The sequence below is a fragment of the Leptodactylus fuscus genome, chromosome 4 (genome assembly GCF_031893055.1).
Source record: "Leptodactylus fuscus isolate aLepFus1 chromosome 4, aLepFus1.hap2, whole genome shotgun sequence".
Classification (NCBI taxonomy): Eukaryota; Metazoa; Chordata; class Amphibia; order Anura; family Leptodactylidae; genus Leptodactylus; species Leptodactylus fuscus.
Window position 1 is genome coordinate 1,155,857 of NC_134268.1, and position 18,772 is coordinate 1,174,628.

The following is an 18,772-nucleotide window of genomic DNA, read 5'->3' on the forward strand; positions in this document are numbered from 1 at the left end:
GCACACATCAATGACATTATGCACACTGGATGACTTTATTTACAAGCGGAGAGGGTTGATTACTACAGGACAGGCAATGGGCTGTATCTACATACTGGATTTGTTCCACATTCACACAACTCAAACCCTCTCCATGGACATCATGAGGTCCTCGGCACAGTTGTGTGTCACTCACACATACTCCTCTGCACATGGTCACACACACACAACAATGGGCATAGCACGGCACTGAAGAGACTCTGATATCCAGCTCCAGGGGTGGGTTAGGTAGTGCCCCGGCTACCACCGGTCCTTACCTCCATCTGCTTGTAGTCACACACGGCCTGGACAGGTTGCTGCCCTTTGGGAGGGTTGGCGGGGCTGCGAGGCTTCAGCTGCACTATGCTCTTTGCCCGCTTGGCCAGGCCAGAGATTTGGCCCTTGTACTCGTTCAGCTGCTCCTTTTCATCCTGTGAGAGACACTTGTGTCAGAGCTGATCCCCCCAGACTTATAATAATGTCCATGTCTAGGGGCTGCGCAGCACATTACATAGCAACCAGCAACACCATAACCTAAACCATAACATCGTCCTGAATGATTGGACGACGCCAAGGAATGTTTCTGTAGTCTCAGGTCTGAACACTTAGCAGGAATATCAGATACAGATATATAAATGCAGATGTCGGCTATTCCCTGCGACCCCTGTGCACTCACTAAGCTGTCCTGCACCAGGTCCTCTAGTCGGGTCACGGTGATGGATCGGTCACATGTGTATTTCCTGCGCATAGTGTCCTGAATCTTCTTGAGATGCTCCTCGGCCTCCTTGACATCTGCAAAGAACTGTCCCCAGACAAGAGAAGAATGTGAGGATGTGATTTCATGACCGTGCACATACATGATTCATACGCAATGTCCTGTGCTCGCATTCGCACCTGGTAGTAAGCGGTGTTCTCCTTCAGATGAGCCTCAATACAGCAGCAAAGCTGAAGCATCCAACTCCACTGAGTCTGCAGAGCTGCCTGGAAAGCCTGAAAGAGAGGAGAAGACATTGTGAAGTGTCCTGGCAGGTCGGGTCCTGTACGGCTGCATAGTCACAGGGAGCTACAGAGTCCCGGAGCCATGTACTCACCTCCACTGTGCTTTTACCAGGGTGCTCTTCGCGCAGGAGACGGTCTCCAGTGCTCTGGATTTCCTTTATCTTTTTTTCCTTCAGTTCAAGCTCCCGCATCAAACCCTAAATAGAGATATATAGGTAAGAGATGTGATAGCCTAAGTCTACCCCTAGACCTCCAATCTACACACTGAGCCAGGGCTCAACACTAACTCCTCACTCAGAAGATGGTCCCATCTCCTCGCTGAACCCCGGATCTGATCTCACCCACATCTCATCATATTCCCGTGACCCGAGACATGATGTCCATTATGCAGGATAGGAACAGTGAAATCCAATGGGAAGTGGCAAAGTGATCAGCGTTTACCCAGATGTGCAATCCGAAACTTCTTTATTAAGGTCAGACACACAGCACGTTTCGAGAAACACAAACCTGAAGTGTAATAAGGAAATCATCTGCATCAGACAACCAAACATCTAAATAGATAACATGAGGATGCCCAGAACAAACCCACTGGGCGCGTCCCAACATAATAAGTGCCATCAGGCCGCATACTAAACACAAACTGCACGATGGAGATCAGAACAAATAAACTTCATAAGAAACAGCAACATCTGAATTGATAAAACCGTATTATGGAACCGAGTGCAGTGGGCCGGCAGGATTAACAGTGGCGTCCAAACCCCCGGCACAGAAAAGATCAAGAATACGCCCTGGCCAGCCAAAGAGGTTTGTGTATCTCAAAATGCGTTGTGACTGACATTAATAAAGAAGAATTTCTGATTGCACATCTGGGTAAGAGCTGATCACTTTGCCACTTCCCATTGGGTTTGGTTGGTCCTTACCTATCCTGCATTCTGACACCCGAGAGACCGAGATCCAGCTGCTGCCCTTTCATCGGATCGTTTCTCTACATGCTATTTGGTTGTTGTGACCTTCCCTGACCACCGCACCCAGGATCCCCCGGGTATAACCACCCTAATGGTCTAATCCCGTCTATGACACACTGAATGGATTACCTACATGATCACCGTTCTGATTTCTTGTTCTATTTCATGGTCTGATTTTCTTTGTGGCCCCTTGGTCTGATTTCCTGTGTGATTGTATGGACTGATCTATGGTCTGATCTATGGACTGAGCTATGGACTGATCTATGGTCTGATCTATGGACTGATCTATGGACTGATCTATGGTCTGATCTATGGTCTGATCTATGGACTGAGCTATGGACTGATCTATGGACTGATCTATGGACTGATCTATGGACTGATCTATGGACTGATCTATGGTCTGATCTATGGTCTGATCTATGGACTGATCTATGGACTGATCTATGGTCTGATCTATGGACTGATCTATGGTCTGATCTATGGACTGATCTATGGACTGATCTATGGTCTGATCTATGGACTGATCTATGGTCTGATCTATGGTCTGATCTATGGTCTGAGCTATGGACTGAGCTATGGACTGAGCTATGGACTGATCTATGGACTGAGCTATGGACTGAGCTATGGACTGAGCTATGGACTGAGCTATGGACTGATCTATGGTCTGAGCTATGGACTGAGCTATGGTCTGATCTATGGTCTGATCTATGGTCTGATCTATGGTCTGATCTATGGTCTGATCTATGGTCTGATCTATGGTCTGATCTATGGTCTGATCTATGGTCTGATCTATGGTCTGATCTATGGACTGATCTATGGTCTGAGCTATGGACTGAGCTATGGACTGATCTATGGTCTGAGCTATGGACTGAGCTATGGACTGAGCTATGGACTGATCTATGGACTGATCTATGGACTGATCTATGGACTGAGCTATGGTCTGATCTATGGTCTGATCTATGGACTGATCTATGGACTGATCTATGGTCTGATCTATGGACTGATCTATGGACTGATCTATGGTCTGATCTATGGTCTGATCTATGGACTGATCTATGGACTGATCTATGGTCTGATCTATGGACTGATCTATGGACTGATCTATGGACTGATCTATGGACTGATCTATGGTCTGATCTTCTTACACATCTCTGACCACTGACATCTCATCCACTCCATCTACCACCATTATTAGTTCTTCCTTGCGGGCTCCTCCTCATCTCACCGAGTAGTTGTCCTTTTTGCTGGTCATGTTGGTGTTGCGCTCACTCCAGTCAAAGTTCACTTCTTCCTCTTCCTTATCATTCAGCCACATGAGTTCTTTGGTTGCAGCGGCCACAAATGCATGGAGACTCTCCAGATTTCGCAGTCTAGCCTTGGAGGAGTTCTAGAAGAATGACAGGAGGACAAGCAATGGCTGACCATGAATAGGATGAGATCACATGACACATCGTGTGTTTAGCATGTAGATGACCAGAGGGACTCACCAGCAGCTTGGCGTATTGTAAATCCAGTTTTCCCAGATATTCCTGATAGGATCCGCGACTTCCTGACATATCCGCCTGAAAACAGAAAGGACATTAGACATATATAAAAGGGTTAATGATGTCTGAAGGATAGGAAGGCGATGAAGTCATGTTTAGGTCAGATCATGGTAGACGTCACATCCCTCCCATGCACACTTTAGGGGTGGGGGCCGCCATCAGGGCACTCACCTCGTCGGCCCGCGCTCGTTCAATCTTTGATCTGAACTCATTGATGGACTGATGAAGGCCACGGTGGCTGCCCAGTTGTGACTCCACACTGGGGAGGTCGGACCCCCACTCGGCTGTATTGATACGTTTCTGGTTTTCCTCCACCCAGGCGAGCAGATCCTGGAGATAGCGCCGAGTCACGTCATCCATATCCTGGCGGACGGACTGCTGGGTCACGTGAGTTGTTTGGGTGACGACTTGAGTGGCTCCGGATTTTATTCGCAAATTGTATTCTGTGCGTATAGCCACCAGGCGTTCATGAAGGCGGTAGACTCTGTTAACACAAACATCCAGAATAAGACGGAATATAACTTGGGCGCCCTCACATGATTGGCACAGCCCTGTGTGTTTGTGTCTCCTGATGGATCTCACATCATTCCCATCACTTAAACTACTAGATCCTTTTTCAGATACGTTTTATAGTGATATTATTGCCCTCGGTTCAGTCTGCATCCTACCTGCGATACATCTGCTCTCCCTGAGGATGGCGTCCATCTTTAAGAGCCTGCACATCATTAAACAGGACTCGTATCATGGTGTCAGCCTTGTCTAGGTCCCGCTCGATGTCTCCTGCTCGCTGTAGTGGCTTGCCCGCATTCAGGAGGCGGATATTCTGTAAAATATTAAAGTCCTTGTATTAATGTTTAACCCCCCCCAGTAGTATCTGTGCCCCCTGCGCCCCCATAGAGTCGGGGTCCCCAGGGAGCTCCACAACACTCCTCTGTAGATATCAAAAGTAGAGCCCAAAACAAAGTACTAGTACCCATCAGATAATGGAAATGTCTGCAGCTTTCTAACAGACGTACGACTCTCTGCTGGCTGGCAGTGAATTGATGAATAAGAAGTGAGACCCCCAGAACTTACCGTCTGTAGTAAGGCATCAGCCTGGTTCAGTTGCTCCTCACACAGGCCAGACTCCATCTGCAGCTTGCTGACAATTCTCTGCAGACGTTCCAACCTGTCCAAATCATGAAAATAATAGAATTATAGCAGTGACCTGACTGACATATCGGCATAGAAGAATCCGCTCCGTAGTCTGGGCTAAGTCATACCCATGACACTGCTGCACTCTGTAAGCGGAGGCTTCCCTTATAGATGCAGTGTCATCATATCAATGAATAAGAAACAAGAACTATTGGGGTGTCTGCCAGTGCAAGGACTTCCATGATGCCCATTAATGAAGTGTCACAGGAGTCAGGACCCCAATAAATGTGCGTCATAGGAGACAGGACCCCAATAAATGTGTGTCATAGGAGACAGGACCCCAATAAATGTGTGTCATAGGAGTCAGGACCCCAATAAATGTGTGTCATAGGAGACAGGACCCCAATAAATGTGTGTCATAGGAGACAGGACCCCAAGAAATGTGCGTCATACGAGTCAGGACCCCAATAAATGTGTGTCATAGGAGACAGGACCCCAATAAATGTGTGTCATAGGAGTCAGGACCCCAATAAATGTGTGTCATAGGAGTCAGGACCCCAATAAATGTGTGTCATAGGAGTCAGGACCCCAATAAATGTGTGTCATAGGAGACAGGACCCCAATAAATGTGTGTCATAGGAGACAGGACCCCAATAAATGTGTCATAGGAGACTAGACCCCAATAAATGTGTGTCATAGGAGTCAGGACCCCAATAAATGTGTGTCATAGGAGACAGGACCCCAATAAATGTGTGTCATAGGAGTCAGGACCCCAATAAATGTGTGTCATAGGAGTCAGGACCCCAATAAATGTGTGTCATAGGAGTCAGGACCCCAATAAATGTGTGTCATAGGAGTCAGGACCCCAATAAATGTGTGTCATAGGAGTCAGGACCCCAATAAATGTGTGTCATAGGAGTCAGGACCCCAATAAATGTGTGTCATAGGAGACAGGACCCCAAGAAATGTGCGTCATACGAGTCGGGACCCCAATAAATGTGTGTCATAGGATACAGGACCCCAATAAATGTGTGTCATAGGAGACAGGACCCCAAGAAATGTGCGTCATACGAGTCAGGACCCCAATAAATGTGTGTCATAGGAGACAGGACCCCAAGAAATGTGCGTCATACGAGTCAGGACCCCAATAAATGTGTGTCATACGAGTCAGGACCCCAATAAATGTGTGTCATAGCAGATAGAACCCCAATAAATGTGGGTCATAGGAGACAGGACCCCAATAAATGTGTGTCATAGTAGATAGGACCCCAAGAAATGTGCGTCATAGGAGACAGGACCCCAATAAATGTGTGTCATAGGAGACTAGACCCCAATAAATGTGTGTCATAGGAGTCAGGACCCCAATAAATGTGCGTCATAGGAGACAGGACCCCAATAAATGTGTGTCATAGGAGACAGGACCCCAATAAATGTGTGTCATAGGAGTCAGGACCCCAATAAATGTGTGTCATAGGAGACAGGACCCCAATAAATGTGTGTCATAGGAGACAGGACCCCAAGAAATGTGCGTCATACGAGTCAGGACCCCAATAAATGTGTGTCATAGGAGACAGGACCCCAATAAATGTGTGTCATAGGAGACAGGACCCCAAGAAATGTGCGTCATACGAGTCAGGACCCCAATAAATGTGTGTCATAGGAGACAGGACCCCAAGAAATGTGCGTCATACGAGTCAGGACCCCAATAAATGTGTGTCATACGAGTCAGGACCCCAATAAATGTGTGTCATAGCAGATAGAACCCCAATAAATGTGGGTCATAGGAGACAGGACCCCAATAAATGTGTGTCATAGGAGACTAGACCCCAATAAATGTGTGTCATAGGAGTCAGGACCCCAATAAATGTGTGTCATAGGAGACAGGACCCCAATAAATGTGTGTCATAGGAGTCAGGACCCCAATAAATGTGTGTCATAGGAGACAGGACCCCAATAAATGTGTGTCATAGGAGACAGGACCCCAAGAAATGTGCGTCATACGAGTCAGGACCCCAATAAATGTGTGTCATAGGAGACAGGACCCCAATAAATGTGTGTCATAGGAGACAGGACCCCAAGAAATGTGCGTCATACGAGTCAGGACCCCAATAAATGTGTGTCATAGGAGACAGGACCCCAAGAAATGTGCGTCATACGAGTCAGGACCCCAATAAATGTGTGTCATACGAGTCAGGACCCCAATAAATGTGTGTCATAGCAGATAGAACCCCAATAAATGTGGGTCATAGGAGACAGGACCCCAATAAATGTGTGTCATAGTAGATAGGACCCCAAGAAATGTGCGTCATAGGAGACAGGACCCCAATAAATGTGCGTCATACAAGTCAGGACCCCAATAAATGTGCGTCATAGGAGATAGGACCCCAATAAATGTGTCATAGGAGATAGGACCCCAATAAATGTGCGTCATACGAGTCAGGACCCCAATAAATGTGTGTCATAGGAGTCAGAACCCCAATAAATGTGCGTCATAGGAGATAGGACCCCAATAAATGTGTCATAGTAGATAGGACCCCAATAAATGTGTGTCATAGTAGATAGGACCCCAATAAATGAGCACCATAAGAGGCAATAAATGTGTACTACAAGGAGCAGGACACCCAATAACTACGCATTTTAAGGGGTGGGATCCCAATAAAACTCGTGTAAAGGTTATAGAGGAGCAGAGATCCTGCCGGTGTATCAGAGGCGGCTCAGGGCAGGCAGTGGGTGTCCTGTTACTTCAGCCTCACCCTGTCTCTACTTCCTACAGTAAAAGCCTCAACAAATAAGAGGAACATTAAACAATGATTTCCCAGCCAGCGCTCCGTGGCATTTGCTGTGCAGCAGAGCAGACTCAGGTGCCACAGCTGCAGCATGGACTGTAAGTCGGCATCACAATACTCTGCAGGCCCCTCCCCTTGTGCAGAACTTCTCACCTATCCTGAGCGTGTGGTCCCTGCAGTCATCGCTCTGACACCGCTTCTCTGTAACAGCAGATGTGCAGAGGAAGAAGCCAGTGGCCGCCGCTGCCGCCTCCTCCTCCTCCTCCCGAGCCGCCCAGCCCTCGCTGGATCTAATTACTGGCAGCGTGACTCATAAACTGCTCTCCACAAACTCACAACTAGCACCCTGTCAGCCCTAGAATGGGGCGACCAGACAAAGTCACCACCCCGTAATCAGGATAACTCAATTATTCTATACAGTAGTGGGTGCGATGCTCTGCAGTAAAGGGCGACAGCAAGAGAGCAGGAGGCAGCAAATCACTGACACCCTGCAGGACCCAGCAAATCACTGACACCCGGCAGGACCCAGCAAATCACTGACACCCGGCAGGACCCAGCAAATCACTGACACCCGGCAGGACCTAGCCATGCACTGACACCCTGCAGGACCTAGCCATGCACTGACACCCGGCAGGACCTAGCCATGCACTGACACCCTGCAGGACCTAGCCATGCACTGACACCCGGCAGGACCCAGCAAATCACTGACACCCGGCAGGACCTAGCCATGCACTGACACCCTGCAGGACCTAGCCATGCACTGACACCCGGCAGGACCTAGCCATGCACTGACACCCGGCAGGACCTAGCCATGCACTGACACCCGGCAGGACCCAGCAAATCACTGACACCCGGCAGGACCTAGCCATGCACTGACACCCTGCAGGACCCAGCAAATCACTGACACCCGGCAGGACCTAGCCATGCACTGACACCCTGCAGGACCTAGCCATGCACTGACACCCGGCAGGACCTAGCCATGCACTGACACCCGGCAGGACCCAGCAAATCACTGACACCCGGCAGGACCTAGCCATGCACTGACACCCGGCAGGACCTAGCCATGCACTGACACCCGGCAGGACCCAGCAAATCACTGACACCCGGCAGGACCTAGCCATGCACTGACACCCGGCAGGACCCAGCAAATTACTGACACCCGGCAGGACCTAGCCATGCACTGACACCCGGCAGGACCTAGCAAATCACTGACACCCGGCAGGACCTAGCCATGCACTGACACCCGGCAGGACCTAGCCATGCACTGACACCCGGCAGGACCCAGCAAATCACTGACACCCGGCAGGACCCAGCAAATCACTGACACCCGGCAGGACCCAGCAAATCACTGACACCCGGCAGGACCTAGCCATGCACTGACACCCTGCAGGACCTAGCCATGCACTGACACCCGGCAGGACCCAGCAAATCACTGACACCCTGCAGGACCTAGCCATGCACTGACACCCGGCAGGACCCAGCAAATCACTGACACCCGGCAGGACCTAGCCATGCACTGACACCCGGCAGGACCTAGCCATGCACTGACACCCGGCAGGACCCAGCAAATCACTGACACCCGGCAGGACCTAGCCATGCACTGACACCCGGCAGGACCTAGCCATGCACTGACACCCGGCAGGACCCAGCAAATCACTGACACCCGGCAGGACCTAGCCATGCACTGACACCCGGCAGGACCTAACCATGCACTGACACCCGGCAGGACCTAGCCATGCACTGACACCCGGCAGGACCTAACCATGCACTGACACCCGGCAGGACCTAACCATGCACTGACACCCGGCAGGCCCCGTTCACAGCCGGCGGCTCCTCTCACTTTCTATGATGCGGAGTTCCTGGTGACTCATAGAGGAAACCTCCAGCTCTGTACAAAATGTCATAAAGAGCTGAAACTCGACCGTCTCCAACACAAACAGCCGTAACTACACAGAGCAGAGCGTCACAATGTAGTGGGCAAAATACGCACAGCTCAGCCCCAATATAATAACAGAACTGCCCCCAATACAACCACAGAACTCCACAGGAACTGCCCCAATTACAGAAATCCATAGAAATTGCCCCAATACAGATACAGAGCTCCACAGAACCTGCCCCAATATAAGAACAGAACTGCCTAGAAACTGCCTCAATACAATGGCAAAGATGGCTGGAAATGGAGAGTATTGGGTAACAATATCTGGCTGCCATGTTCTCTCTTCTCGCCTCATTTTTGCGCTCAGTTCCTCCTCCTGTCATCCCTATTTACCTCTCCAGCTCGATACGTAGCAGCTTCTCTCTCTCCAGGATGGACACGTGCAGCTTCCCCCACTCCTTCTCCACATCCAGGGGGTGGTATCCAGGGGGGACCTTTAACTGTCCAGATTTAACGGCACCCTAACAGGGGGAGATGGGAGATGTCACCGGATAAAGGAATCAAGGTAAATAAGGGCAATGACAACAAAGCAGGGGGCGCTATACCCACCTCCAGAGACTGGTACTGCAATTTAGATTGGTTCTTGTCGGCCTCTTTGTTAGGAAGATCTGTCTCTTTAAATTTCAGGAACTGGCGCCATAAAATCTGAGACCAACAGGAAAGAGTTAAAGTCAATATGGATGTGTCCTATGGGGATGGGGACTACGGATGTGTCCTATGGGGATGGGGACTACGGATGTGTCCTATGGGGACGGGGACTACGGACGTGTCCTATGGGGACGGGGACTACGGACGTGTCCTATGGGGACGGGGACTACGGACGTGTCCTATGGGGACGGGGACTACGGACGTGTCCTATGGGGACGGGGACTACGGACGTGTCCTATGGGGACGGGGACTACGGACGTGTCCTATGGGGATGGGGGCTACGGACGTGTCCTATGGGGATGGGGACTACGGATGTGTCCTATGGGGACGGGGACTACGGATGTGTCCTATGGGGATGGGGACTACGGATGTGTCCTATGGGGATGGGGACTACGCATGTATCTTATGGGGACAGTGATTATAGATACAGGGACTGTGGTGACAAGGACAGTGACAGTAAGCCTTATGTTCTCCAGAGCTGTACATCATACACATAATCTCATGACAAGCTGAGCTGGTTCCATCTGATCACAGGACGCGGCGGCATGTGGCTGACCACAACCTCAATCTCATCAGTCACACATCCTGGTACACTGCACGAAATCCAACCCTACAACAGCAGCATACAGACTGACCCCACCCAAAAATGCCAGTCCCATAAATGTCATGGGTCAGCCCAGGAGGGACGCTGCAGGACTGTGGCTTTGATGTTCTCGGCCACATACCTCGATCTCTTCATAGCTGGCTGGGAATCTCTTCTCCTCAAAGATGACGGTGTAGTGTCTGATCCACTGCAGCAGCATGGTTACTCTCTCGTAGTATTCGTGCCACCTCAGCTCCAGTTCCTGCACAAGAAAGAACCCATGAACCCTCCAAATAACACAGGTGGGGGGTGGGGTGGGGGTGTCTGCTCCCCGACTTCCAGTTACTCACATTGGCTCTTACTCCATCCTGCACATCAGGGACCCTTGGCATGGCGTCATAGAGGGAGGACACATAAGTGATGATGGATTTCTCATCAGGCTGCGGCACATCAACATCTATAGGAGAAATGCACAAGTCTTATCAGCTGCAGGAGTGACTATGTACAATATATACTGCAGGAGTGACTATGTACAATATATACTGCAGGAGTGACTATGTACAATATATACTGCAGGAGTGATGTCACTATGTACAATATATACTGCAGGAGTGATATCACTATGTACAATATATACTGCAGGAGTGACTATGTACAATATATACTGCAGGAGTGACTATGTACAATATATACTGCAGGAGTGACTGTGTACAATATATACTGCAGGAGTGACGTCACTATGTACAATATATACTGCAGGAGTGATATCACTATGTACAATATATACTGCAGGAGTGACGTCACTATGTACAATATATACTGCAGGAGTGACTGTGTACAATATATACTGCAGGAGTGATATCACTATGTACAATATATACTGCAGGAGTGATATCACTATGTACAATATATACTGCAGGAGTGACATCACTATGTACAATATATACTGCAGGAGTGACTGTGTACAATATATACTGCAGGAGTGACTGTGTACAATATATACTGCAGGAGTGACTGTGTACAATATATACTGCAGGAGTGACTATGTACAATATATACTGCAGGAGTGACTATGTACAATATATACTGCAGGAGTGACTGTGTACAATATATACTGCAGGAGTGACGTCACTATGTACAATATATACTGCAGGAGTGACTGTGTACAATATATACTGCAGGAGTGACTGTGTACAATATATACTGCAGGAGTGACATCACTATGTACAATATATACTGCAGGAGTGACTGTGTACAATATATACTGCAGGAGTGACGTCACCATGTACAATATATACTGCAGGAGTGACTGTGTACAATATATACTGCAGGAGTGACGTCACCATGTACAATATATACTGCTGGAGTGACATCACCATGTACAATATATACTGCAGGAGTGACTGTGTACAATATATACTGCAGGAGTGACTGTGTACAATATATACTGCAGGAGTGACGTCACCATGTACAATATATACTGCAGGAGTGATATCACTATGTACAATATATACTGCAGGAGTGACGTCACTATGTACAATATATACTGCAGGAGTGACTGTGTACAATATATACTGCAGGAGTGACATCACTATGTACAATATATACTGCTGGAGTGACTGTGTACAATATATACTGCAGGAGTGACATCACTATGTACAATATATACTGCTGGAGTGACTGTGTACAATATATACTGCAGGAGTGACATCACTATGTACAATATATACTGCAGGAGTGACGTCACTATGTACAATATATACTGCAGGAGTGACTGTGTACAATATATACTGCAGGAGTGACGTCACTATGTACAATATATACTGCAGGAGTGACTGTGTACAATATATACTGCAGGAGTGACATCACTATGTACAATATATACTGCAGGAGTGACTGTACAATATATACTGCAGGAGTGACTGTGTACAATATATACTGCAGGAGTGACGTCACTATGTATAATATATACTGCAGGAGTGACATCACTATGTACAATATATACTGCTGGAGTGACTGTGTACAATATATACTGCAGGAGTGACATCACTATGTACAATATATACTGCAGGAGTGACTATGTACAATATATACTGCAGGAGTGACTGTGTACAATATATACTGCAGGAGTGACGTCACTATGTATAATATATACTGCAGGAGTGACATCACTATGTACAATATATACTGCAGGAGTGATGTCACCATGTACAATATATACTGCTGGAGTGACTGTGTACAATATATACTGCAGGAGTGACGTCACTATGTACAATATATACTGCAGGAGTGACGTCACTATGTACAATATATACTGCAGGAGTGACGTCACTATGTACAATATATACTGCAGGAGTGACGTCACTATGTACAATATATACTGCAGGAGTGACTGTGTACAATATATACTGCAGGAGTGACGTCACCATGTACAATATATACTGCTGGAGTGACATCACCATGTACAATATATACTGCAGGAGTGACTATGTACAATATATACTGCAGGAGTGACGTCACTATGTACAATATATCCTGCAGGAGTGACGTCACTATGTACAATATATACTGCAGGAGTGACTGTGTACAATATATACTGCAGGAGTGACGTCACCATGTACAATATATACTGAAGGAGTGACTGTGTACAATATATACTGCAGGAGTGACTGTGTACAATATATACTGCAGGAGTGACATCACCATGTACAATATATACTGCAGGAGTGATGTCACCATGTACAATATATACTGCAGGAGTGACTGTGTACAATATATACTGCAGGAGTGACATCACTATGTACAATATATACTGCTGGAGTGACATCACCATGTACAATATATACTGCAGGAGTGACTGTGTACAATATATACTGCAGGAGTGACGTCACCATGTACAATATATACTGCAGGAGGGACATCACTATGTACAATATATACTGCTGGAGTGATATCACTATGTACAATATATACTGCAGGAGTGACTGTGTACAATATATACTGCAGGAGTGACGTCACCATGTACAATATATACTGCAGGAGTGACTGTGTACAATATATACTGCAGGAGTGACTGTGTACAATATATACTGCAGGAGTGACATCACTATGTACAATATATACTGCTGGAGTGACGTCACTATGTACAATATATACTGCAGGAGTGACTGTGTACAATATATACTGCAGGAGTGACGTCACCATGTACAATATATACTGCAGGAGTGACATCACTATGTACAATATATACTGCAGGAGTGATATCACTATGTACAATATATACTGCAGGAGTGACATCACTATGTACAATATATACTGCAGGAGTGACTGTGTACAATATATACTGCAGGAGTGACTGTGTACAATATATACTGCAGGAGTGACTGTGTACAATATATACTGCAGGAGTGACTGTGTACAATATATACTGCAGGAGTGACGTCACCATGTACAATATATACTGCAGGAGTGACTGTGTACAATATATACTGCAGGAGTGACGTCACCATGTACAATATATACTGCTGGAGTGACATCACCATGTACAATATATACTGCAGGAGTGACTGTGTACAATATATACTGCAGGAGTGACTGTGTACAATATATACTGCAGGAGTGACGTCACCATGTACAATATATACTGCAGGAGTGATATCACTATGTACAATATATACTGCAGGAGTGACGTCACTATGTACAATATATACTGCAGGAGTGACATCACTATGTACAATATATACTGCTGGAGTGACTGTGTACAATATATACTGCAGGAGTGACATCACTATGTACAATATATACTGCTGGAGTGACTGTGTACAATATATACTGCAGGAGTGACATCACTATGTACAATATATACTGCAGGAGTGACTATGTACAATATATACTGCAGGAGTGACTGTGTACAATATATACTGCAGGAGTGACGTCACTATGTACAATATATACTGCAGGAGTGACTGTGTACAATATATACTGCAGGAGTGACATCACTATGTACAATATATACTGCAGGAGTGACTATGTACAATATATACTGCAGGAGTGACTGTGTACAATATATACTGCAGGAGTGACGTCACTATGTATAATATATACTGCAGGAGTGACATCACTATGTACAATATATACTGCTGGAGTGACTGTGTACAATATATACTGCAGGAGTGACATCACTATGTACAATATATACTGCAGGAGTGACTATGTACAATATATACTGCAGGAGTGACTGTGTACAATATATACTGCAGGAGTGACGTCACTATGTATAATATATACTGCAGGAGTGACATCACTATGTACAATATATACTGCAGGAGTGATGTCACCATGTACAATATATACTGCTGGAGTGACTGTGTACAATATATACTGCAGGAGTGACGTCACTATGTACAATATATACTGCAGGAGTGACGTCACTATGTACAATATATACTGCAGGAGTGACGTCACTATGTACAATATATACTGCAGGAGTGACTGTGTACAATATATACTGCAGGAGTGACGTCACCATGTACAATATATACTGCTGGAGTGACATCACCATGTACAATATATACTGCAGGAGTGACTGTGTACAATATATACTGCAGGAGTGACTATGTACAATATATACTGCAGGAGTGACGTCACTATGTACAATATATCCTGCAGGAGTGACGTCACTATGTACAATATATACTGCAGGAGTGACTGTGTACAATATATACTGCAGGAGTGACGTCACCATGTACAATATATACTGAAGGAGTGACTGTGTACAATATATACTGCAGGAGTGACTGTGTACAATATATACTGCAGGAGTGACATCACCATGTACAATATATACTGCAGGAGTGATGTCACCATGTACAATATATACTGCTGGAGTGACATCACCATGTACAATATATACTGCAGGAGTGACATCACCATGTACAATATATACTGCAGGAGTGATGTCACCATGTACAATATATACTGCTGGAGTGACGTCACTATGTACAATATATACTGCAGGAGTGACTGTGTACAATATATACTGCAGGAGTGACGTCACTATGTACAATATATACTGCAGGAGTGACTGTGTACAATATATACTGCAGGAGTGACTGTGTACAATATATACTGCAGGAGTGACATCACTATGTACAATATATACTGCAGGAGTGACTGTGTACAATATATACTGCAGGAGTGACGTCACCATGTACAATATATACTGCAGGAGTGACTGTGTACAATATATACTGCAGGAGTGACGTCACCATGTACAATATATACTGCTGGAGTGACATCACCATGTACAATATATACTGCAGGAGTGACTGTGTACAATATATACTGCAGGAGTGACTGTGTACAATATATACTGCAGGAGTGACGTCACCATGTACAATATATACTGCAGGAGTGATATCACTATGTACAATATATACTGCAGGAGTGACGTCACTATGTACAATATATACTGCAGGAGTGACGTCACTATGTACAATATATACTGCAGGAGTGATATCACTATGTACAATATATACTGCTGGAGTGACTGTGTACAATATATACTGCAGGAGTGACTGTGTACAATATATACTGCAGGAGTGACTGTGTACAATATATACTGCAGGAGTGACATCACTATGTACAATATATACTGCTGGAGTGACTGTGTACAATATATACTGCAGGAGTGACATCACTATGTACAATATATACTGCAGGAGTGACTATGTACAATATATACTGCAGGAGTGACTGTGTACAATATATACTGCAGGAGTGACGTCACTATGTATAATATATACTGCAGGAGTGACATCACTATGTACAATATATACTGCAGGAGTGATGTCACCATGTACAATATATACTGCTGGAGTGACTGTGTACAATATATACTGCAGGAGTGACGTCACTATGTACAATATATACTGCAGGAGTGACGTCACTATGTACAATATATACTGCAGGAGTGACGTCACTATGTACAATATATACTGCAGGAGTGACTGTGTACAATATATACTGCAGGAGTGACGTCACCATGTACAATATATACTGCTGGAGTGACATCACCATGTACAATATATACTGCAGGAGTGACTATGTACAATATATACTGCAGGAGTGACGTCACTATGTACAATATATCCTGCAGGAGTGACGTCACTATGTACAATATATACTGCAGGAGTGACTGTGTACAATATATACTGCAGGAGTGACGTCACCATGTACAATATATACTGAAGGAGTGACTGTGTACAATATATACTGCAGGAGTGACTGTGTACAATATATACTGCAGGAGTGACATCACCATGTACAATATATACTGCAGGAGTGACTGTGTACAATATATACTGCAGGAGTGACATCACTATGTACAATATATACTGCTGGAGTGACATCACCATGTACAATATATACTGCAGGAGTGACTGTGTACAATATATACTGCAGGAGTGACGTCACCATGTACAATATATACTGCAGGAGGGACATCACTATGTACAATATATACTGCTGGAGTGATATCACTATGTACAATATATACTGCAGGAGTGACTGTGTACAATATATACTGCAGGAGTGACTGTGTACAATATATACTGCAGGAGTGACTGTGTACAATATATACTGCAGGAGTGACTGTGTACAATATATACTGCAGGAGTGACATCACTATGTACAATATATACTGCTGGAGTGACGTCACTATGTACAATATATACTGCAGGAGTGACTGTGTACAATATATACTGCAGGAGTGACGTCACCATGTACAATATATACTGCAGGAGTGACATCACTATGTACAATATATACTGCAGGAGTGATATCACTATGTACAATATATACTGCAGGAGTGACTGTGTACAATATATACTGCAGGAGTGACTGTGTACAATATATACTGCAGGAGTGACGTCACCATGTACAATATATACTGCAGGAGTGACATCACTATGTACAATATATACTGCAGGAGTGACTGTGTACAATATATACTGCAGGAGTGACGTCACCATGTACAATATATACTGCAGGAGTGACGTCACTATGTACAATATATACTGCTGGAGTGACGTCACTATGTACAATATATACTGCAGGAGTGACTATGTACAATATATACTGCAGGAGTGACTGTGTACAATATATACTGCAGGAGTGACGTCACCATGTACAATATATACTGCAGGAGTGACATCACTATGTACAATATATACTGCTGGAGTGACGTCACTATGTACAATATATACTGCAGGAGTGACTGTGTACAATATATACTGCAGGAGTGACATCACTATGTACAATATATACTGCAGGAGTGACTGTGTACAATATATACTGCAGGAGTGACATCACTATGTACAATATATACTGCAGGAGTGACGTCACTATGTACAATATATACTGCAGGAGTGACTGTGTACAATATATACTGCAGGAGTGACATCACTATGTACAATATATACTGCTGGAGTGACTGTGTACAATATATACTGCAGGAGTGACATCACTATGTACAATATATACTGCAGGAGTGACTATGTACAATATATACTGCAGGAGTGACTGTGTACAATATATACTGCAGGAGTGACGTCACTATGTACAATATATACTGCAGGAGTGACTGTGTACAATATATACTGCAGGAGTGACGTCACTATGTATAATATATACTGCAGGAGTGACATCACTATGTACAATATATACTGCAGGAGTGATGTCACCATGTACAATATATACTGCTGGAGTGACTGTGTACAATATATACTGCAGGAGTGACGTCACTATGTACAATATATACTGCAGGAGTGACGTCACTATGTACAATATATACTGCAGGAGTGACGTCACTATGTACAATATATACTGCAGGAGTGACGTCACCATGTACAATATATACTGCTGGAGTGACATCACCATGTACAATATATACTGCAGGAGTGACTGTGTACAATATATACTGCAGGAGTGACTATGTACAATATATACTGCAGGAGTGACGTCACTATGTACAATATATCCTGCAGGAGTGACGTCACTATGTACAATATATACTGCAGGAGTGACTGTGTACAATATATACTGCAGGAGTGACGTCACCATGTACAATATATACTGAAGGAGTGACTGTGTACAATATA

The 18,772-nt window shown here is 45.3% G+C and overlaps 1 protein-coding gene across 20 annotated transcripts in view; it reads right to left on the bottom strand.

Moving 5' to 3' along the window:
* PLEC (plectin) overlaps positions 1–18,772 on the bottom strand; it is a 180,924-nt gene that overhangs the window by 27,762 nt on the left and 134,390 nt on the right. For all 20 annotated transcript variants that reach the window (XM_075269962.1, XM_075269959.1, XM_075269960.1 and 17 more), the window contains 13 exons: positions 10,964–11,070; positions 10,756–10,875; positions 9,932–10,027; positions 9,716–9,843; positions 4,601–4,694; positions 4,195–4,349; positions 3,698–4,010; positions 3,470–3,544; positions 3,208–3,369; positions 1,110–1,214; positions 913–1,008; positions 695–820; positions 297–449 (listed from right to left, as the gene is read on the bottom strand). In XM_075269962.1, the coding sequence (XP_075126063.1) occupies positions 297–449; positions 695–820; positions 913–1,008; positions 1,110–1,214; positions 3,208–3,369; positions 3,470–3,544; positions 3,698–4,010; positions 4,195–4,349; positions 4,601–4,694; positions 9,716–9,843; positions 9,932–10,027; positions 10,756–10,875; positions 10,964–11,070 (1,730 nt within the window). The remainder of the gene's footprint in view (positions 1–296; positions 450–694; positions 821–912; positions 1,009–1,109; positions 1,215–3,207; positions 3,370–3,469; positions 3,545–3,697; positions 4,011–4,194; positions 4,350–4,600; positions 4,695–9,715; positions 9,844–9,931; positions 10,028–10,755; positions 10,876–10,963; positions 11,071–18,772) is intronic.